This window comes from Aythya marila, assembly GCF_965140915.1.
Source record: "Aythya marila genome assembly, chromosome: 2".
NCBI lineage: Eukaryota > Metazoa > Chordata > Aves > Anseriformes > Anatidae > Aythya > Aythya marila.
In genome coordinates, this window is record NC_139043.1 from 117,512,950 (window position 1) to 117,537,041 (window position 24,092).

Below are 24,092 nucleotides of genomic sequence, written 5' to 3' on the forward strand. Positions count from 1 at the left end.
TTGGTTCTTAAAAAGATGAAAATCAGCAGAGAATCAGGACCAGTGTTGCCAGGATGATACGTGACATCATTCTGCATCCATTCTTGTACATACTGGTAGGGGTGACAACCACATTCTCTGAACATTTGTCAACTTACTCCATGGTTTCATTTATAAAGAATGGTGCATGATCAGAAACAGGGCTACTAATGGTAGAATTTGGCAGGAAACAAGAAAGTCACAGAAACAAGAGATAGGCAGAATGAATAAAGATAGTTCAGAAGTATTTGAGATGAAGTTGGAAGGAAAACTTCAGATCCAAGGAACATGGGGAATTTCCAGGAACTTTTCCATCATATAAATCCATCAACTTTCAGAATAAAACACATATGAAAACACAAGCCATGGAGATCTTTATATTCACCATAACATGACTGAACCTGTCAACAAGGATAATCCCTCAGGCAGAGAGCCATGCACACAGGACGGACATACATGTAGCACAGCTGAAGCTGCCTTATGTTATTACCAGGAAAAAAATCTGGTGCACAGAGAAACAAGAAACACCCAACAGAAAGAAAATATATAGAAAAACACCCTCGCAGTCCAATATTTTCAGAGTTTTATTTATAGAATTGTCATTTTGATTTGGTACACAATTGGAAAATGGTAACACAACTTGGTGGGATAACAGGAAAAATGCCAGAGTGTTGCTCATCCCTTGGGTGGGGAAACACAGCAACAACCAATGGCTGAAAACAGTCTTATCTGAAAGGGGGCTTCATCAGCTGCAGACCATTAAAAAAAAAAAAAAAAAAAGCTGTGGTAAGGCCTTGGCCAAGGCTTAGGCCTTGGTCCCAAACTACCAGCTTCAGAATGAAATGTGAAGGATAGTTTGTTGCTGTGGTCCTCTCTTTCAGGGAGTTTCCACCTCTGATCCCTCATCTTTCTTGTCCACATGGACTAAGAAAGGTGCAAGGATCAAGAAGGCACAAATGAGGAACAGCAATGAGAGGAAAAGTGGCTGCCCCTTGACATCTGAAAACCACGAAGTAGCAGGCTTCGTGCCCCTGGGTATGAGCCCTGAAAGGCATTGGCAGTTTGTGGGGTGAGAAGACTGGCAGCAGGTGTTAGCACTTGGTTATTAAGCTGACTATTGTACTATGAGCATTCTGGCAATGTTGAATTCATAATTTTGTCAATGGACCTCAGTCTGCACAACAGAGCCCTGAAATAAGACTTGGTCTGACTGGCCTGAAAGGAAGCTGTTCAGTCTTCCCCTGTGTTAGAGGCACTTTCCCCCTCATCCTGCCAGAGCCTACAATCACAGGCATTTATCTGTGGGTAAACTTCAACTGTATGATTATCTAACCTCTGAAAGGGAAATGAAACTAGCAAGGCAATTTAAAGCCAGAAATGGAAAATAAGTGTTCTCTGTTACAATTTCTCCAGCACAGCCACATCTAGGGAAAATAACCCAGATGGGGCCCAGCACAGGTCAGTCCCTCCTCGTCGCGCTGCTCTGGGGATGCAGGGCGCTTGGTTTACTTGGTTAAACCAGGTTACAACAGCACTGCACCACTGCTGTGAGACTCCAACAGATAAGAAGATGCTACAAAGATGTTAGGATACACTTGTTTATAAACAAAAATGCAGACATGAACATCAGTGCTGACTCTTCTTCATAACTTATCTCCAATAACTGGCCATTTCCAAAAAATATACATGTACATCTCTTCTCGCACCTGAAGCCAATTAGTCTATTCTTAATGACTGTAAGGTAAAAGCAAATACATGAAACATCATCACTAGGTGATTTCTTAGCTCCATCCACATGGTTCATTCATCATTCACATAAGCTATCTCTGCTTGTATTTTCATTACTACTATGTGCTTTATCGTTCAGAACAAACAGTGCTTCCAAAAATCTACCTGTAAAAGTCTTGCAAATAGGTTAAACTCAATACCAGTTGAGTACAATATTCAACCCCTTTATTTCTGTGTCCATGTATTTATAAAACATTCAGTGAATGCACGTTAGGACGTTTGGTACAGTACTAGGTATCATCTATGCTACCATCCACTCTTTGTAGCAGAAGGAAAAAGAGAACACACCGCGTTAGAATAATTTCACTGACAGTTACCGTAATCATAATATCCACCCAAAGAAAAAAAAAAAAAAAAAAAAAAAAGACATCATGTGAAAAGCAATGCTAGCACAATACATTCTCTTACTTCCCTTGATTGGACCTAGAATGTTACTGTGAAGTTTTTTAAATTCCAATTTTTAGAAAAGACACTTTTGTAGGACCCACCTATGCTGTGCAATTGTTTTAAGTAGCATCCCTGAAAACGCTACATCAGTTTTATGTGGAAAAGGCTAGCAGGTGCAGAACAATGCCAGGCAGCGAGACACTGTTACAGTCTGATCTCAGACAATAAGCTTCTCTTACATCCACAGAGGTGAAACCAAACAAGCATTTGAGCCAGGATGGCAAAGTGTTTTAGAAAGGAGTGTAGACATGGTCAAAGAAATAAGATGCATGGGTTGTCAATACTGTACACAGGAATATCAAAGTGCACTGGCACACGTGCACTAAGCAAGCACTTCTGAACACCTGCTGGTCTGTGCAAGAGTTGCATTTACATTATAAATCGATACTGACTGGGGCCTGACCACACTCCCTGCAGCAGCTCCTCCACCAGCCAGGCTGGGAGCTGCAAACAGCACCGCAGGGCCTGGCTGTGGGGCAGCTGCCTGAGCTCAGGCTGTGCCAGAAGCACTTCTCCCTCACCTTTCCTTCACTGCCACAGGAAGTGAGATTGGGTCAAAAAGGGGCCCGAAGCAGAAAGGTATCAAACACTGAGATCCAATGCAGCAAAGCAATTTAGGATACAAACAGGTTGGAACAAGCATATGTCCACCTAATGAAAAACTAGGGATTTCAGCCAGCATATGGGAACTAGAAAAGGAAAGCTAGGGCTCTTCTTTGTACCTTTATCTTCCAAAGGTCTTTAACTTCATAATTTAGGCAAACATTTGTGTTTACTGCTGTGTACCTTCAAAGAAAATCCTAGTAAGCCCCTTTAGTGTACATAACATTACCTTACTTTTCATTTCTCATGCAGAACTTAAGTCTGATCACAGCTTATGCAGGAAGTGATGGGACTGCAACCAAAATAAAAGCAGTCACATTTTCACAAGCTAAGTTTAGACATGCTTTCAACCTGAATCAAAACCAGCCACCTCCCAGGGACTTTAGCTGTCTATTTAAACATTGTGCAGCCAAGCTCTGTGACACACACGTTTTAATACTAGCCCAACTATGGCTATTTCTCATGCTTACATTTTAATCCATGTTCTTTAACTACTAAACAGCAGAAATGCTTTTTTTTTTTTTTTTTTTTTTTTATAACGCTTTAAGCCACTTGTATCAGACTGAAGGGAAAATAATTATAAGAAAAAAAAAAAAAGCTACAGTCTTCTTGCCAAGTATTAGTAAAGTCTTGATAAATACCTGGATTTTTGTTATGTGCTGAGGTTTGGAAGCTCAACAATTTTTTAAAAATAAATCAGCCCCTTTTTTAAAGGCCACATTCACTTATTTGTCATACCATATAGCAGGTCATTAAACTTAAAAATGAAGTTAAGTTCCTTTGTATCTTATCTACATGTGTAGAAGGTATTCTCAAATAGCAGCAATTGTGTCGATGTTGGAAAAACAATGTAAGAAAAAAAGCCTACCCGTACCAAAGGCTAGTAGGACTAAGCTTCAGTCTACTTTGCCAGTAAGTTTACGAAATTAACATCTGTATCAGTAATTATGCAACATCTGAGGAGGTCTTTTGGAAATGTGAACATAAGACAGAAGATCATTAAAAGAGGTATTATGACATTCTCCACTATTAACATTTAACGTAAGGAGGAAAAACCTCTTTTTAATGAGAATAGTATGATGAAATAAGTTAAAATAAAAAAAAAAGAATATATATTTTAAATAGCCTATGTTTCTACTGAATAAACTTCAAACAAATATTTGAAGAATTGAGAAGAGGTGGGAAGCTTATCTATTGATAATTGAAATAACAAGTACGTTTTAACTTTCTGAAATCCCTTCAGAGGTGCACAAAGAACACCACCACAGACAGTTAGACTTCTATCTGCAGAAGCATAACCATTTTAGAGGTACAACAATTTGTTATTTGGTATCAAAGGGCCCATGTTCTGTTGTGCGTAAACTGGACTGACAAAGAGCATTTTTCAGTAAGGTTTTGTGGACTCTGGTGTACTTGAAGGACCGCTTGTTCTTCAAACTTGCTTAAAAAGATTCAATTTAAGGGAAATGATATATTAAGTTTCCACGAATCAAGTAACCACAAGCCATTTGGGATAACTCAAGAGCTTTCTGCAGAAAAGAACACCCCTTAACCTAAGAAAGAATAAAGTTAGTTCTGAGGTTTTAGAAAAGAAAATGCGAGTTTATATTTCGTGTTGTAAATGGAAGTGACCAATCAACTTATTATTTCCATCAAACTCATTTCATAGGACTCTATTGAATGGGGAAAACCAAAATAAACAGGTACCAAAGAGGTTGCTTCTATAAGTACAAATGCCAAATGATGAACAAGCCCTACATTAGAAGAAGATCTAGCATGCATCTTCAACACTGTACGGAGAAATCATCAAGGACAAGAATCAACTGTTAAAAACTATACAAGGAAACATTGCCTTCTTTTAAAAAGTTATATGGAAATAATTACACTGATTAATAAAACACTGATATTCACAACTCATCTGAATTAAACTGGTTTACATCTTCAGGAAAAAAAAAAGTCAAAACAGTACATTTTTGTTTCCTCTTAAAAAGCAGAAAGAGTGCCACTCCGTCCAAGATAAACCATTGCTGTATATAAATGCGTGTCAACCTTATGAATTCTGTTCAGGGGATACAGAACACAGGGCCATCTTTCCTCCTGATTTTTTTAGTTATCAAATGCCTATATAAATCAATCTTTGTTTCTACCTAATTCATTACAGAATTGCTAAAACTACAGTAAGATGTAAAAGATTTCAAGAAATTCCTCGGAGAACTACTGAGGTTATTTTATGAAACAATTTGGATCTTTCTTTAATTCACCTATGTTCACAAATATATATTGTATATGCACCTTGAATATAAGAACTGAATGAAAACAGTCAAAAAAAAAAAAAAGACATGGAAAGTGAGGGGTGAGGCAGTCAGTGCCCTTCCTACTTCTGATTATTATTACTGTGTTGTTTTTATTATTTTTTTGTAATTGTTTTATTTTTAAATACCACCACTGAAGAAACCCAATGCAAATACAGTCCCCAAACCCACACCAAACTGCTTTGCTGCGCATCTTTCCCAGCAGGTTTTCACACTTGCTTCTTCAGTCAGAGCATCTGGAGGCTTACAAAAGCATGACTTGTATTTCTCCATCAGTCAAGTTTGTGTGACGTTTTTTCCAGATCTGGAAGTTTTTCAATCAGTGCTTTATGGTTCATATTGATACTGGCTATAAGTCCCCCCTCATTGCCATCTGAGCCAGTGTAACTGATTTCTTCACCATTCAGGGTAGTCATATGGCCACCCAATGCTCTCAACACCGCATTTCCAGCACAGATGTCCCACTTCTTAATATAGGTGACATGGATATACACATCAGCTTCTTCTTGATTCTTTTCAGCTACGTCAAGGAGGGCCAGCACTTTATAACCTACAAAAATTGATTGGAATAAGAAAGTTAAACCACGTTTCCCAATTCCATCACAAAGGAAAAATCTAGCAGTGTTCACAATATACACATGCAAGCTACAGCAAAGTAATGTCATGAATTACATCATGCTAGTCCAGTATAATGGTGGAAGCACCAATAACCTGCCTGCCATCTCACCCATAAAACAAAACGAAAACAGACCCCCCAAGATTCTTTTTAGACAGCCGTTACCAGTGTGTTACAAAAGTTTTGATCTTTTAATGAGTCTCTAGATAAGTCTATAGGCTTGAACATAGTTTTGCTTTTACGTTCACTTACTCATTTTTCAATCACTACATCACACTGAAGCCTCCCATCTTTCTGCCTTTTTATTACACTAGAAGAAAGATGCATACACCAGTCTATTACAACAACTTAGCTCAGGGCCATTTTCTTCTATCATACATTATACAGTATGAAGTCACTGCTCAAAACTGCATTCTTTATTTTATGGATTTCTTTTTCTATTTTTAACTGTTCAACCAGTATTCTTGTTTTGTTAAGCTGTATCTTTTTCTTCTCATACAGTCAAGACCAGGAAAAGATCTAATATAATCAGTTAATATAATCATCACCTCTATCAAAAGAAAATTCATTTAGATTCATTCATTATCAAGAACTGGTGCAAGATAATTCTCTCTAGCTTTTCACACTAAAGACAGATACATTTCTGTAAAATCTGAGTTCTGCACGGCTTTTGCGAGACTTACAAACAGCTATTGCTTTGCACTGGTGTCTCACGTATTTGCATTCTGCCAGTAAAATGCAAGAGGATATTGTATAATCAAACAAAACATAGCTAAAACTTCTTTGGACTGAATATGGGACAAGTAACAATGGGCTTCAGTGACAATATCTTTCTATTTGACATAGATGCAAGAAATAGTACCAATCTTCAATGGCTTTTCCTTAAAATATTGTTTAATTAATGTACTACTCATTAATTAAGAACAAACTGATTCTCTTCCATGATTCTTTATTTGGTCACACATCCCCCTTCCTTACTCACAGGCATCATTATCTTCAGTGAACACACATCAGTGTGTTCAATGGGACCAAAGTAACATTGTTTATCCAGGATTAGATTCACATATTAATTTATGAATTACCTAAAGCTAGAATTAGGTTTGCATTTACATGTCTACATTCAGGAGAAACTGTGTCCCTATTGCTTGCTTTTGTGAACATGGAGAATAGAAGGTAAGAGGAGGAAGAGGGGATGTCAGTTGTACCCCTCCGTCTAGTAACAGCTATCCCATTAGATCATTTGAAAGCCCTAAAATGGATAGGATGCTTAAAGAACCAAACCTGCTCCACCAGCGGGGATTATCACAGTCTTATTTCCAAAAGTCTGCCGTGCAACCTCCTCCACTTTTCCTGCATGGGAGCGGGATACAATAATCCTTGGAGTTTTCTCATTGTAGGAGGAACGAGCTTTTACGTTTGACCCGCCATCCACCATTGCCCAGGCTACAAGAGAAAAACAAATTCTGCTAAGCTTTACTCTTAACAGAGACTGCCTTTTGTAGAGATAAAAGGATACCTACCTGAAAAAATGAAAGTGATCCCTCTCTCTTACTTAATTTCCCTCTTTAACAGCAAAAGTTAGGGCTGACCCAAGGAACAGGCACATGTCCATGTGTGCACAGGAGCACGGGAGAAAAAGAAACAGCTCTTTCCCACACATGCACAAATCTGAGTGTCTTTGACATTACTTCATGCCTGAATATGCCTGTGACATAATTGCAAAATCCGAATAAGAAGGAAAAACCCCAAGTAGTGATATATAAAACTCACAATTGGAAAGCCACAAAAATTAAGAAGATAGTTCTGTGCCAAAAACATATACAAATTTCCTCAAACAACACTTTCATAAAAACAAAAAGCCCCACTGCCCTTCAAAAGAGAAAATAGAGGAGCAAAAATGTTACCATAAGTCTTCTTGCTCAGAAGGATAATAATGAATAAGGAAGTGAAAATATCGGACATTGGGTTTTGGAGCAATGGATTTAGAATATGCAGCCTCCCACTTGCTTCATTGTGAGGTTCAAAGCCAAGGTTGGAAGTTGGCATCCCCTAAACACTAATTTGACATTTACTTAGAAGACTAACCAGCAATTTCATCTCAGTAGAGGGCCAGATTGTATGGCAACAGACTGAGCTATGTGTATTAACAATAGTGACTGCCTTTTATTGCTATACATTGGAGTGGTACTACTAGGAACAATCCTACTCACAACACATTGGTATTTCCAGCCTGGAAAATGAACACTCTTCACATGGAATGACAGAATTAATTGCATTTCATCTAATGCCTTGTCTGAACATGTCACATTTTACTGCTGTTAAAGGAGTTAAGTTCTCAAAATTACGGTGCTGAAAAACGGCACTGAAATACCGTCTTAGTTTCTGTGCCAGAACTACTGCATAATTTTACAACTCTAGAGGTCAGTATTGCCTAAGGGAAAAACAAGAAGAGAAATTCTTGTTTTAAGTGTATAGTACAGAAGATGTGAACAGTAAAACTACTTTGAAACATTCAGAAGTACACACACACAGTGCCAAACTTTTAGCCATCCTCACTGATTAAGTCTTTAGTACTAAAGATTTAATTAGGCCAGGGTTGTGCATTAACAACATGTCAGATATTCAATAAGGCTACGTCTTATTGAAGTCTTGCCTGATACATACAAACAGTTGCCATTAAGGTCCTTTATTTATGTTATCCATATTGAATAAACACCAGCTCCTAGCTGTAATTTTATGGATCCAACTTCTGCTGCTGCAGGAGCCAAGTAGACTAAAGTCTAACAGCACACATAAGAGCAGTCAGTATGCATAGGCTTCACTTTCTTTGGTTTGCTATAAGTGCTCCTAATGAATGGAGCTTAATTCTTAAACATATTTTCAGTTACTTTGTTTTAAAGGCATTATTTTTTATGTTAGACACAGGCAGCATTTTCCTTTGTGGTTTTACAGCACAGAACACATTGGCCTCTAATTCTGAGGTCTACAGCAGTGTTCTTTTGCACCCTGGTACTATTTTCCTCATTTGTATCTACAGACATTTCCTCAAACATTACATTTTAGTTATGACTATGATTGAAGAAGTCAGAAATACATAAAGGAATAAAGGTACCTGTATATGCTGAGAACGGCTTATGTATCACTCCTATTACTGGTTTACCATTTACAGCCACACAAACCATCGTTGTGACATACTGCCGAAGATCCTCTGTGGGCCAAATAAGAGAGCAGGTTCACGGACAGACGTTAAGAACAAAAAAGAAAAGTAGACCTAACATTACAGAAACATGGCTCTTTGAAGACTAGCCTACTTTCTAACTCTTACAATTATGTAACTTTGTTGTATTTCAAAAAACCTTGCAGTTACAAAAAGATTTTGAAGACTTTGAAGCTTTCCAGAAATTTTAGAATTAATGTTAACAATTGTGTCTCCTATAAGATGTACGTTCACGGAAATCTGTGTCCTTAAATTCTCCCTTCCATGCCCCTTGCCCTATCCTCTACTGGTCCAAAGCTGAAAAATTCAACCACTGAAGAACATTCACCTGAAAAGATGATGGGATCAATGAAATATTCACAAAAAAAATCCCCATCTAGTTGTGTTTGTTCTATTTATCAGCTAAAATTTTATTTGCATTGCCCTACACTGCTTATATGACATCTTAAAACATGAAAAAGAGGGAGACTTAATTACGTATTCTTTTAAACTGTAACAGAACCCTTTTTATCTCAAGTTAAGATTAATATATTAATTTTTCCTTTCCTTTACAGAAAGAAACAAGAAAAAAAAGAGATATTTAGTGTTGCCACAGTAATAATTGAAATAAAGAAATGTAAAGAAATGTGCAATTCCAACAGAATCCATATACAACAGTTACCATTCATTTTAGCAATTAGCTAGAAGGAATACCAAAGTTATCAGAGTTGGCACAAATAAAAGTGAATGCTACAGTCTGACAGCTATTGATATGTCATTATACAATTTGTTCAATTATATCCCACTAGCTGTAATATAGCACACTTGAACAAGAGGTGCCACTTTAAACACTTACTATTTTGTCTCCAGTATAAAAGGCAGACATCAGAATTACACACATGATTTGTCAACAAGAATCAGCTACCTGTGTATTCTTGTGTAGCATCTAATGGATCGATCCAGACAGTAACACTTTCTGCTGGAACCTCCTTAGGCTGTATTTTTTGTTTTATTTCTTCAGGTATACTGCGATCCCAAGAGACTGTCTCCTGATCAGCTGTATCAACATGTTCTTCAGAGTTTATCTACAAGACAACAAAGGTAGGCACATTAGTTTATCATACACAGCAGCTGTGGTACTGGGAAAATTACAGGTGTGTTCAAATATTTTCTTTCTCCCTTCTCCTCAAGCTAAAAGAGCATGAACTGTTTTAGGAACGAACATTTTTCAGGAACTGAAAAGTTACTAACATCATGCACCAAACAATGAGAAAATAGAATTCAAAGTTTTGCTGTGAACGACACCACTGCTGGACACCATTTCTCTGGCTGCAACGCTTTCTACGGAACACTCTCATTGTAGGAATTGCATTTTTTAAACCAGAATTTAAATGCAGTTGCTTCAAGGACTACAAACAGAACATTCAATTCTGGACACTTGTACAGTGCACAGCTATAGTTGGGGTCAAATATCACACTTACACAGATCAGTAAATGCAGATTCAAATGCGCAGACACTTTAGCAATACATATTTTGCAGACTGTGGTATGACTTTGGGGAGTAAGAATTCTAGGTTGCATTCCTGCCTCCAAAATTGAGTTATGACTAGCAATTTAAGCAGCTCACCTGGATGTAACCTTGACACAACTGTCAGATGTATGTTATTTTATAAAGAAGTTAACGTTTCTTGTCTGTCTTTAGGGTATGTTGAGGTACGAACCTAAGGCGACCCATAAGGAACATTTAAAAACAGCAGTCAAATGTCCCATTTAACCTCACTGCCACTTGTTGCCTAGCTTCACGAATTTTCTTATTGATCAGAAAGTGTTTCATAGAATCACAGAATTAAAGCACTCACGGGCAAGGACATCTTTCACCAGATCAGGCTGCTCAAAGCCCTGCCCAACCAAACTCTGAACTCTGCCAGGGACGGGACATCCACAGCTTTAACTGGGAAACCTGTGTCAGTACCTAATCACTCTCATTGTGAAAGTTTTATTTGTTCTATCTCATCTAAATCTACCCTCTTAGTTTAAAACCATTACCCTTTGTCTTACTACTACATTCCCTAGTAAAGTCTTCCTTTGTCTTTCTTACAAGCACCCTTTATATATTGAAAGGCTGCTGTAAGGTCTTTCCAGAGCCTTCTCTTCTCCAGGCTGATCAACCCCAGCTCCCTCAGCCTGTCTTCATAGGAGAGCTGCTCCAGCCCTCTGATCATCCTCGTGACCCTTCCCTGGACCCACCCTAACAGCCCCACATCCTTCTTGTGCTTTCCCCTTACTTACTACACAGAGTCTAGACTATTAGCTTAGATGCAGATATCCAACTGCTAGATCAGATAAATATGCTAAGACTAAACCTATTACAGATGTTGTAGGCAAGTGACATTGAAAAGTAAGGAAAATAAAGAAACAATCAGGTTACGTTTGAATGTAACAACCTTTGTATCAGCAGGATTTTTACTTAATTCACATCATGACAAGAAAAGACATCACACCTCAACTGTAACAGATTATCAGCAACAGGTTAAGGGCCACCTTGTCCAAGAGAATTAAAAAAAAGAAGCAAGCAGAACTGCAGCAACTCCAGCCATACGTCATAGCTGTCTTTTCATGTAAAACCAGTATTTGAAGCACTGCGTGCCAAACAGAGCCCCTGAAGTTGCCATGACATTTACAAATTAAACATCCGTCACTGTACAATCAACCTGATGATTGTTTTCGCCCCTGGGGGTAATGGTGCTGCAGAATCAAGACGAGCGGTTCCACCGACTTGGCAAGTTCAACACAAGCTCCTGGCAGTTCAAGTTGCACTAGGGCAAATCAAGCACCACCATAGGAAGTCACATTAAAAAAAAAAAAAATCCTCAACAGAATAAAGGTTGTCTCCAAGAAGATAAGAGGGTTGGAATCAATCCTAAAAAGGAAAAAAAATAATCTCTTGTTAAACCTGTTGTAACATTACAGTAAAATGAAAAGGCTCAACGTATCTGAAAGGCATTGTTTTCAAAGACTTCCTGCTAGTTCAAAATTTGTAATTGTGGCCATGACGTTGCAGCATTTATTCCCCTAGTTAGCGGTCTCTCTCAACAGCCATAATTAACCTACCAGGAAAAAAAAGAAAAAAAAGAAAAAAAAGAAAGATAATAATGTGGTTGCAGAGATCCCATGACACTAGCTCCACTTGCTGGTCTCTTGCTCTGCAGGCCACCAGTTCTCCCCTTCATATTACCATTTACTCTGTAGCCTTGGCTGAGTATCAGTCATAGTCCAAGTAGAAATTCACAGCCATTCTACCACATGGTTACTAGATTTTTTTATATATTGTTAGGAACCTACATTACAGGCTTTGCACTACATGGTTGCCTTATGGAAGATCACCAAGCCCTTAAAGCTGGGAACTTATCTTCATCTATTTCTAATGAATTAGAATATAACAATAAAACAGATCTTTGTGTCAAGATGATGGCATACCTTACTGCTTGATTTTCAGTTCCTCCATGTCATTCTCATTTGTTGGAAGCCTCCAGAGGCCACGACCTTAAGTTTCAGTATTTTCTGAAGTGATACAGCCATGTTGTTGACTATATTGTCAAGTCTTCACTCAGAAATCAAGAGTAGCTATGGTAGATAGACCACCACAATGCCAAATGTTTTTGTCAAAGTTTTTCCAGCAGCATACTCTCAGTCAAACTGTTGTATTACTGTACATAATTATAAAGCTGCAAGTCTGTACACTTGCTATCACACAGATAACTTCGCTGACCATGGTGGCTTTACCCAGTTGGGCAGCCAAGCTCCACCACAACCCCTCTCTCACTTCCCCTCCTCAACGGAAAAGGGATGGAAAGGGCTCAAGGGCTGAGATAACAACAGGGAGATTCCTCAACAGTCATTGTCATGGCCAAAATAAATTCAGCATAGGGTGATTAATAAAATGTGTTACCTACTACTAACAAGCTAGAGCAATGAAAAAACAAGAACAACAAAAACCCTAAGGACACCTTCTTTCTGCTCCCATCCATCTTCTTCTACCTCCTTCCCCTGAGCAGCGCAGGGGAATGGGGGCTGCGGTCAGTCCCTGATGCTGCATCTCTGCCGCTCCTTCTTGGTCCCTCTCTGCCCCTGCTCCCCGTGGGGTCCCTCCCACGGGATGCCGTCCCTCCCCAACTGAGCCTGCGGGGGCTGCCCACAGGCAGCAGCTCCTCAAGCACTGCTCCCACACGGCTCCGTACCACGGGGTCCATCCAGTCCCCAGGAGCAAACTGCTCCAGCACAGGTCCCCCACGGGTGGGCGGCAGCTCCCCCCAGACCCCCAGCTCCTGCGTGGGCTCCTCTCCATGGGCTGCAGCTCCGGCCCGGGGCCTGCTCCTGCGGGGGCTCTCCATGGGCCACAGCCTCCTCCAGGCCACATCCACCTGCTCCACCGGGGGCTCCTCCACCCATGGGGGGGGTTGCAGCATGGAGATCTGCTCCGTGTGGGACCCATGGGCTGCAGGGGGACAGCCTGCTCCACCAGGGGCCTCTCCACAGGGCACAGGGGAACTGCTGCTGCCTGCCTGAAGCACCTCCTGCTGCACTCACCTGGGGGGCTGCAGCAGAGCTGCTTCTCACTCCTCACTCTCCCAGCAGCCATGGCACAGCCATTTTTTTTCCCCTATTTCCTAACTCTCCTCTCACAGAGGTGCAAACAACCTTGCTTATTGGCTCCGGTCTAGCCAGCAGCAGGTCCAGCTAACACTGGCCCTTATCAAACACGGGGCAGCTTCTGGACTTTTCTCACAGAGGCCACCCCTGCAACCCCCACTACCCAAACCTTATCACGTAATCCCAATACCCCTACTCCTAAGAGTCAGATTTAAAAAGAACCCATCACGCAAGAATTTGAGGCAGCAAGCAGAAGACAAAAATAAAGAGCTATTGGGAGGCAGTCACCTAATAGCTGCAAGCAGTAAGAGCCCATCTCAGGAAGTTCTGCACGCTGCCCACTGACACAGAGCATAACATTTTTAATAATCTTCCCTAATTATGTTTGAAGGGAAGGCCCTCCTTGCAAAGAAGAGCCACATCAAACACAGAAATTTAAAACAACATATGTAAATCAGTGAACAGACTACTGCTGAAAGGTCGACAAAAGTTACTTCATGAGTTTCGGTAATCTGGCTGATTTTTGCCAGCAGAGAACCTTCTATAAATGGGTTAGAAATGTGTATGCATCCTGTAACAAGCGAGGTGTGCTGCTCTCAGGAGCCAGAAAAGGTTCAACAGAAACATCTGGATCAGACAGAAGTGTGCCTTCCAAAATATGGAGGCATTCCCAAGCCTAAGGAAACTAATCCACCACACAGAAGACACTCTCCTCCTGCATGCTAGAGAGAGAAACCTGGGTCTGCTTGCTCAGGAGGAAGGCAGACAGCAAGCTACAGAGCCGTGTGGATGCATTCAACACTATGGGCATGTGTCCAGCAGGCCCATCTACATACAGGCTTTATGGCAGCTCACAGGGGCTCACTGTCCTGTGTGGGACTAATCCCCACCAGCTCTTCACAAGGGCTCCGTTGCCGCTCCCCATCTAGGAAACCATCCTCAATATCAGCTGCATGGCTGGGGTGAGGTGACCAACCTCAGGCTGCATGGTATGAAAGAGCAGGGCATGGATGTAGTTCTGCCTTTGAACTCACCTGTCAGAGAGAAATTAAACTGAAAGAAGTTAAATATAAGTTTCTATTCAAATACATCAAAGATTTTTAAAATACACAGCTTTTTTCTTTTTTTAAAAGCCAATACCTTTGCTTCTTTTAGAAACTGTTTGGGACTTTATTTCAATTTATTGCTCCTCCTCCTTCCCTGCATCTTTATCCATCCAAATATGACATACGTGTTATCTACAAAAATAATCCAAACTCTTGAAAAAGAGATGAGGTAGCATATATGTTTACTCCTGGAAGTGTTAGCATTCCCATCTGTTAATTGTATCCTCTCAAATCTAAATCTCGCTGCTTTTTTATTAGAATAGAAAGCAAAACCAGAACACAAATATTATGCCACCTGTATTATAAAAGGGAAAGCAGATAATTAAGCTACTCAAGGTAAACAAAACAGTTCAGGTAACAACAAAAGATAATGTTCACTAATCAGAATACGAATACAAGGGGAAGCACCGCATTTTGAGGACAGAGATCAACTCAATGGTTAAGTCCACTGATTTGAATGGGACCATGAAAATGAAAAGCATAAGATACCCAGGCAAAACAGCACATGGGAACATCAGTAAAAATACTAACAGACATTTTAATAACTGCATAACAGACACAGCCACTTCATTGGTCGTTACACAATATGCATTGTACACAGCCAGGCTTCAAACTTTGTCATTTGTATTCAGGTGACAGGAGACAGAGGAACGGAGCAGAGAGACAAAATCAAATCAATAAAGAAAAATATTTGCAAGCAATAACCCCTCAACAATCATCCGGACGCCTTCTTCCTGGCTAACTCGAGGTGTCTCCTGTGGATACCTGGAGGTATTCCCTCCAGGAACCAACTGGCAAGAGGACACCACACAACTCGCAAGGCTCACCGACCTGCTGCTGTGTGGCTGCACAGGTTTGAACACGACTTGCTGTATCTGTTTGTGCTTCAGAGGAGCTGCCACCCAGGGGAAAGCAATTCCACCAGCAGCCTTCGGGATTGAGCAAGCCCCTGTGCAGCCTCACGCCTCTTCTCTCTCAGCGCCGATATCGCTTTGCTCCAAAGAACGAAAGGCACTCACATCCACTGGGTTGGAGGCTGGGCCGTTTCCCCCTCATTTGCTCAGCTTCTGACTTTTCCCTCAAAAGGTACTGGAGGGAAAACTGCCTCATCTTCTTGCAGCACCTGTATATATGCAAACTGCGTGAACTGATCAGATGCCGAAACCTCTGAAAGTAGCCACCCACTCAACAAGGCAGGATACCCAACGGCACCTTCTGCAGCAGCACGATGGAAAAGCACTCTCAGGAAGAAACAAATCACCATATTCCCAGCAAGGGAGTAAAATACCTGTGACTACTTATACCGGTTAAGAAACAGGGCTCCAGAATCTGCTGTGGAAGGTAGCAATCGCATTCACACCAAGACTTAGTTCATGGGCAGCAATGGCCACTCGCAATCCTTCCCCTCAATGTTTTGGATTTGGAGGTGGTGAGTAGCAATTCACCATAAACGAAGACTGTTTCCTGAAAGCTTCTGTCACTACTTGACACTGAAAAGAAAGCAAACTTGGAAATCAAAATACCACTTTCTTCTTTGCCTTTCCAAGCTGCTAGCTAGTTTTCAGCCAGGTTTGTTAGGTCATGAGTGAAATCAAAAGCTCACATACTTAAGATACTTTAAAGCTTGAAACAGTTAGAATATTAGCCTTGCCAGCACAGGCAAAAATTCCAGTTTTATTCAATAAAATTGACACTCTAAGATCAGGCTGCTTCTTTTTGAAAGGGTTCCTCCTCTCCTTTCATTTACCACAGTATACCAGAAGGGAACATAGTGTTTGCAAGTGAGCTTCTTCATGCCTTTCAGAAAGATTACGCTTGAGTTCATATGGGTACATTTCCTTACAAAAGGAGACAAAGAAATTTGCTGAATGACATGGTTCTCCAAATAGATTGCTTGTTAAAAGGTAACAAAAATAACAAAATATGAATTCATATAAAGATGTATTTTTATATACATGAGTAATGTACACAAATACGTAAAACAGTAAAAGGCATAAAGCGCCAGCCACATCTTGGCTCTCATTTGAAAGGAAGACAGCAAATACTTCTATAATAATGCCATGGCACAGACAAAGGAGGCATTTTTAAAGACACAGAAGTCCAGACAGGAAAAAGTTTTGAACTTCTCTCTACTGTCAACTGCACCTTCAATTATTTTAACGAAAAAAAAGTGGTTTGACTCAGCATTAAGATGACAAGGTGCACAGGAAAGAATATGGACTAGCCAAAGCGTCAAAAAGCCACCAGTTAATGCTTACGGAAACTCATTACACGGCTGCAGTCATTAAGCCAGCAGGAAGCAGGGTGCAACTAACAGATAAAGACATATCAGATGACAAATCTGCTTCTTCCGACATATGATGAATAGAAGTTGGTAAAGTTGGTAAAAATAACAGAAAGGCAACAGAGGAAACTGCATGGATCACAGAAGCCACACAATTTCCAACAGTAATTTTTTGAAACAACTAAAACCTAAAACTAGAAGTATTGAAGCCACTTGCTCGTTAGTTCACAGACTGTTTTGATAGATGGCAAGATTCGCGGTTACAGTTCTGTACGGATGCAGGCTAGAAAAAAAAAAAAAAAAAAAAAAAAAAAAGGAACGTCTGGCTTGTGACAAGGGTCGCACTGCCACTTCCCAGCCTCAGACACCAGCCAGGTAAGAGAGGAGGAGAAGCACACTGACACAACAGGGCTGTGAAGCTCTTACTGACTGCGAGCAGCTGCAGCAGCACAGGATTCGGGTCTCCTGGACACTACTGGTAGCTACATCTGGAGAGATAATCACAGAAACCATTACCATAAAGTTACGGCCTTTCATTTCAGGTAGGTACAGCGCCTGCAAAAGTCAACTACAATCAATTAAAAGCCATGTTAGAAGGCGTATGCCCAGACAACACCTACTGATGGATTTCAGATTAACATTCACAGTTCTTGCTTTACTCATGAGCCTGTTGGCACTTTCTAAGATCACGAAGGTGAAAAGAACGTTAATTTTGTTAAAAACTCCAAGAACTAAGCATACCTTGCTTCCAACACAAAGGGACAAACAACTGTGTTTACTTTGCATAGCACTGAAATCCTTCTGAAGTTTAAGCAGCATTTTGTTTTCAAAAACCTAGTTCTTTAATGTATCTGTCTCCTCCCATTGAATCCATATCAGATGCAGTTTGCAATCTTAGATGAAATTCCAGTTTTGTAACTACAATAGTTGACACTGCAACCAGAAATCTACAAACAGCAGGTTTAAACCTGGAAAATATTTCTGGTAGCTAGGAAAAAAAAAGTGCTTAGAGACATTCATCTTCAAAAAATTGAATTAATTTAGGGGAACATCTCATTAAAAGTAAAACTGACATGTTCTTAAATTTCCATTTCAAACACTGATGCCCAATCTCAGCATTATTGCGCACAAACTTGAAATGAGTTATTTATCATCTGTCTTAATTGGGAAAGAGATAGAAGAACCAGCCAGGTTCCAGGCAGTGCCAAGACTGCTTGAAGATGCTTGAAGAGAAAGGCTGGGACAGAGAAAGCTTGATTTCCATCCCAGTCACAATAAACTAGAAAGAAAGGAAGAATATTTCTCTGCTTAGTATTTATACTAGAAAACAAGACACACAGCTGGCACAACTACAGAACATACATCAACGTGCTGGTCAAAAATGAACACAAACTGTTGCAAAAGTGAGAGTATGTGGTAAATTCATTTGAGTCAATAAGACAAAGTCTATGAAAATCAGGGTAGTATAGTGCAGAAGCAAAACAGCAGAACTGTTTGTGCTGCTTTAAAACCGGCTCTTCCACAGTCTGAGCACAGAGCGACTTTGACCAAAGGTCGTGTTTAAGGAGTATGCACCGCCCTTGCCAGTCACTCCTGCAGATGTACTGACACAGGTATTGCTGCAGCATGAAGTAAACCAGGGTATGCCTAAATCTTTTTTTTTGGTCTTACATTTCCTACCTTAGATGCATTCAGATACCAATCCCAGTACAAGGAACACTGCCAAAAGGGAAGACCCCGATGCGTGGCACTCAGAGAAGCTCTTTTAGCAGACAACACAACTGAAGTTCCTGCACCACGAGACCAATTCTTCAAACCCAGAAACTCTCCTGGACAGCACACATTCATGTTTCTGGCCAGTCTCTAACTGGATTTGGAAACAACCTTCCCACCCCTCTCTCAAGGCAGGGCTGCCTTGAGCATCACCTCAATCCCCTCACCTGATTCCTGCTCCAACACTTCTTATCGCACCACCACTATGCTAGAGCAAGGAGTAAATGGGCCTGCATGGAGAAACAAACAAGAAAGCAGTGAAGTAGCCTAAAATAGATAAATATGGTTTGACAAAAAGGTTGAAAGAAGCAGAAGGGATGATTTTAGCTGGATCAAACCCCAACTTGTTCTCAGCACTACGAATAGCAGAGGACAACACTCTAGTGCAGGAGCAGGAAACACCTCCAGCCTGTAACTGTAACTGCGGTTGACAACTTTATCAGAAGAAACCACTGGATATATTTCAGCATGAAGTGTATTTTAAAATCAACTGCACAAACCTGTTTCATAGGAGATGCGTGCAAACATCCACTACTGGATCATGACCGTCCTGAAACAGCACTGGGTAATACCTGAGTTAGAAGGAACTGATTTGCCCCTTCCTCACACCTGTTTCCGAGGAATATAATGACAATGCTCAGTACCATTCAGTTTACTATGCAGTCACAAAAGCAAATTGATCTGCCACTCTTCTGTATCATCTAACCTTGCTGTTGATAGTCTTGCTTATAAACTGATGCAAACCAAACACATCCATTTATACCAAGCATAACAGGTAACATAAGTATCAGACTTTCTGTTCCTCCGTTGAGGCAACAGCTTTACAAAATGCTTTGCTTTTGTCTTTTTCCATATTTTTTCCTCTTCTTCCCCTCAAATTGTGAACGTTATTTTATAAGCCACAACTGTAAGGATTGTGAGAATCTTCCCAGATTTATTTCAGCTTCTAGAAGAGAAAGAAGCCAAAGCCTATCTTCTCTTAATAATCAAGCCTTAGGAGGAGATCTGCTTCTGACAGACTGCATGTGTTTTTTGCTATGCCAAGCAGCACAATGCAAGATATCCAAGACTGCTCATTGAATTCAGTTTATTTCAGTCAAATGACTTCTCCCCCTAGTTATTTTTAAACACTGGAAAGCCAGAATTTGGCACCAGCTTAAATGCTGAGACACCCGTTAGGCTCAAGGCTTCCATGATGCGAGTAAATAAAAATTTTGCTTAAGTTTACCCTCAGAATTCTTTGCATTCTTTCAGTTTTTATCAGTCCTTTTGTGAGCAGTAGCTTCTCTAGCAAGAAGAGAAGAGAGCTTTTGTTTGACTTAGCTTTTTTTTTTTCTGCTGGAGTGTCCTTCTGTACTTGGAGATAAGGCTGCAGTTGTAAAGCATGACACCTACTGCAAGATGCAGTCTTTTATTGCCTCAACATGAAAGGTGTCTCGGGAAATCCCATACAATCCTCATATTCATACCAACTCAAACTGTAGCTCTGCTGGGTGAAACAGCAGCAGTTTTTGGCAGGTCATGCTAAAGGTTCATATGATGGATTTACACATTGAGATGACCTTGTCTTCACACCTGAAAGTGTATACTACAACATATATATAGTAAAATGAATTGTTTCGACAAATACTTATGAACACATCTTCAGCATGCCAGAGACTACAAGATAGTGTGTGTTATCAGCATATACAGTTTGGCAGACATTTCTTACTTGCCTCATGAAATAAGGTGCTATTATTCAGATCATGTGCTGCTAAACATCTCAGAGCTGGCCTGTCAGATTTAACAACTTTAAATCAGCTGAAAGATTTCTCAAATAAACTCTTCCTCGTCCTCCTCAATGTTCAAGCTTTTTCAGTCTAATGGAGCAGGGCACTGGGGAGGAAAGGAGGGCATACGCCCGAATTTTATCAAGTTCTACAGATGCATGCACACACATGCATTTCTGATTTCACATCGTGTTTCTGAACATATCTGTGCTTTAGGAAGTGCCATCTATTTCTAAAGACTAGCAGCACAAGCCAACTCCTTGGAAAATCAAAAGGAGTCCAAAGTTTTTAAAAAGATGGTCAAACTTAATGCCACTGAGAGGAACAGACCCGCATCAGACCCTCACCCGAGCAGGGCTCGTGCAGGCAACCAGAGAGCAGGCAGTTCAGTTCAGTTCAGTATTGCCAAACAACTCCCCAACTTCTCAAGTAACACAGAGAACCCTTATACCTAAAGGAATGAAGCCCCTCCTTCTGCGGAAGGGTGAAAACGTGTAATTTCAAGCAGCAGCCGTACAGCTATACTGTAACGCCAAGCTCCACGAGGGCACTGAATAGCAAAACAGAAAGAGGAACAACACTTTTTCATCCATTAACGCAGGGCTTCTGAAGGTGGCTTGCCATTGACAGAAAAGCCAGCAATCTTTGAAATACAACCTTTATAATCTTTTTGCAGAAAAAGGCTAAGTACTTATAAAGTTTATTTCCAATACCGATCGATCTGGTGTTTCTTTTAGATTACATACTCAATGCGGTCTCTACAATACTTTTAAAAAAACAAACACACCCTAAGGAACTTCCAAAAAGTCAATGAAAACTGATTAAATAGTCACTATGCTTAAGTAAACTTAACTATTTTCCTTTTTCTCTCAACCTGTCCGGGAAAGGCATGCAATCAGCACCTTTCAAACTCAAAGTTCTCCACCAATTTCAAACGTCAATAAAAAGTTAAGGGATTTAACATTAAAAGACTGAAGAAAAGTTCCCATTTACTAAACGAAAAGGAGAAACAAAGCAGAAAAAAAAGCAATTAAAAAGCCTGTAAGTCTGTTGCTGGTTTGGATGCAACTTGAAATACCAGACCCAAGTTTTGGAGGTGAACGAGGGCAGAGAGGGCCATGCTTCTCTGAAGGAGAAGCAAATCTGTGTTGCCCACGTGGGCAGCAATCTGTGTCGTGGCACAGCTGCTGGCTTACCTGCTCGGCCAGAGCCCAAAAGCCTCGGTTATCACAGCACTATGCTCCTCTACACTCTATTACTTCTCCATATGCTCTCCCCACTGCTGGCTCTATAACAGAGTGGGAAGGATGACCGGTGGGAAGGGTAATTAGGAAAGTAAGTTAACAGCATATGCTCACCTGGGCGTCCCAAACGTGTGCTGAGACAGCACTACCAGGTTACATTTATACTGGAGCAGAAAAAGTGCTTTTTTTTTGCCCCTCAACACTTGGGCACCCCCTGAGCCCCCCACCACCCTCTGCACCCCACCACCCGCAGCGGGGCGAGCGCTGAGGTGGCACTGCCACAAAGCCAGCAGGAAGGAAGGAAGAGGAAAAAGAAAAAAGGGGGGGGTATCAAGGTATCGTTCCCCATCCCCAGGAACCCGAAACAAGCCCGTGGCCGGGCAGGGGCTGGGGCAGGGGCTGCAGCCGGTCGCCCACCTGCACGCCGGGGAAGGCGGCTTGCAGCAGGTGGTACATCCTGCGGTTGGACAGGAGGTCTCCGCTCGTCAGCTTCTCCTCGGCTCCCTCGCGGGTCTTCCCCTTCGCCTTCTCGTTGAGGACGTTGCCCTCGCGGACCCGCTTCACCTCCTCGCCGCCCCGCACGGCGGCCAGCACGGAGACGGCCAGCAGCTCCCGCAGGTCCACGGCGGCCGCGGAGCCGCGGGGAGGGGGCTCGGCCCCGCCGGCCGCCGGCTCGCTCAGCATGAAGAAGGCGAAGCGGCCGGCCAGAAAGCCGGAGTAGAGGTGGTAGAGGACGCCGAGCCCCAGCAGGCAGAACACGGCCATGCCGAGCGGCGACAGGCGGATCCCCATGGGCGCCATGGCCGGCGGGGGGGGGGGGAGCGGGAGGGGAGCGGCGGGCGCTCAGCGCGGCCCCATGGCTCCGCTCCCTGCGCTCGGCGGGGCCGGCCGGCTCCGCACCGCGGTGGGCAGGCGGCGCCCGTCTGTATCCGGGTCAGGCGGAGGCGGGGCAGCGCTGAGCGCACTGAGCATGGCCCGAAGGGACGGGGGGGACCGGGGGGAAGCGGAGGGGACCTGGGGGGAGAGGGGTAGAGCCGGGCTGGGACCCGCGGGTGGGTCCCGGTGGGTGCTCCCCGCCCGCAGCCCGGAGCGTGATGGCGCGCAGGGGGCCTGAGGCGAGCCTGTGAGGGGAGCGCACTACGGCTCCTCACTGCCATCCCGTGTGCCTTCTGTATTTGTGTATTTATTGATTTAAGCTGCTGTGTGCAAAAAAAGTGAAAGCTCAGACCCCAATAAAGGTTGTCTTTGGGAACTCAAGCTGTCATATCGTCGCTGTCTCTGCACTTCCATTTTACTGGCATCGCCGTCACACGGTGGCAAAGATCAGCATCCCACCCTCTGCGAGGTGCAGAGGCTACAAATGAAGGAAAGGAGCAAATACAGCATTTAGTTTGAAACGGGATTCCAGAGAGCTGGGTTTTACTCTTACCTATGCAGGATTTAACTTTCTACGCTATTAAAACCTCATCGTTTTCCACCTTTCCATGCTCTTTAAGATTTTTCTTCCTGCAGTCTTGTCTGTCAGAGGAGGGGCATTAAGTATATACCACTCATTTTCCGTTCATTGATTTCATGCTTCAGCATTTCATGTAGTAATAACGAAGGGTAATAAACTATGCAGCAACACCGTGGGTGTTTGATAAAGAGTAAACTTGTGCCTGCAATGAGCAGTGAGCGTGAGGCTAATGAAGCAGGCGTGCTCGCAATTTGTCACCTTTTTAAAAATGCTGGCCAAAGCAGCCAGCAGCGCTGCCGTACGATGTGGTCAGTAACAGTTCGCATGGTCAGTGAACAGGAATTTTCAACTATGGATGGAGGAAACAGAAGGAGACAACCTGTCACTGTTTTAAATTGAAACTTTCTGAGCTGGTTTCGTACTTAATGGAAAGAAAGTAAAATACACAGCCTTTTAACCAACTGAATTGGCAAAGACCTTCCAGAGGCATAGAAAAGTAAAAGATTTATTATTTGCTGCAAAAGTTTCTATGCCTGCAATAAATATAGCTTGTAAATATTGGCGGCAATGTAAACTGTGAAGTGGACAATGCACAGAGGGCTCTTTATTTCCATGGCAGTGTATGTACTGCTGGCCTCTGCTGGCCTGAATTCACCATGTCTGTTGCTGAGCACAGTCGTGCAACCAACAGACAATCTGCTGGCATCCTTTTTCTCTGTAACAATCATATTCTGTAATTACAGACATAATTTTTCAAAGGTGTTAATTTCGCACATCCCATGCCACCCTCTGAAGATCCCTGGCTTGAGTTCCTCATGTTTCTCCAGGGT

The 24,092-nt window shown here is 41.9% G+C and overlaps 1 protein-coding gene across 1 annotated transcript; it reads right to left on the reverse strand.

Annotated features, from left to right (window-relative positions):
* Positions 1–660: 660 nt before the first annotated feature.
* Positions 661–22,695, reverse strand: BPNT2 (3'(2'), 5'-bisphosphate nucleotidase 2). The gene is made up of 5 exons (XM_082752662.1): positions 22,224–22,695; positions 9,906–10,065; positions 8,897–8,992; positions 7,066–7,227; positions 661–5,718 (listed from the first exon to the last, which is right to left on the reverse strand). The coding sequence occupies exons 1-5, from the start codon at positions 22,605–22,607 to the stop codon at positions 5,441–5,443; spliced, it is 1,080 nt and encodes a 359-aa protein (XP_082608788.1). The 5' UTR covers positions 22,608–22,695; the 3' UTR covers positions 661–5,440.
* Between the last annotated feature and the right edge of the window lie 1,397 nt (positions 22,696–24,092).

Bases quoted from the DNA above. Each gene is read 5' to 3' on its own strand.
- BPNT2 (XM_082752662.1), bottom strand. From the start codon at position 22,607: ATGGCGCCCATGGGGATCCGCCTGTCGCCGCTCGGCATGGCCGTGTTC. The intron at 8,993-9,905 runs GTAGCTGATTCT...TTTGGCCCACAG, and splicing joins TGCTACACAAGAATACACAG to AGGATCTTCGGCAGTATGTC. The intron at 7,228-8,896 runs GTACCTTTATTC...TTTCTCTTGTAG, and splicing joins GCCGTTCTCAGCATATACAG to CCTGGGCAATGGTGGATGGC.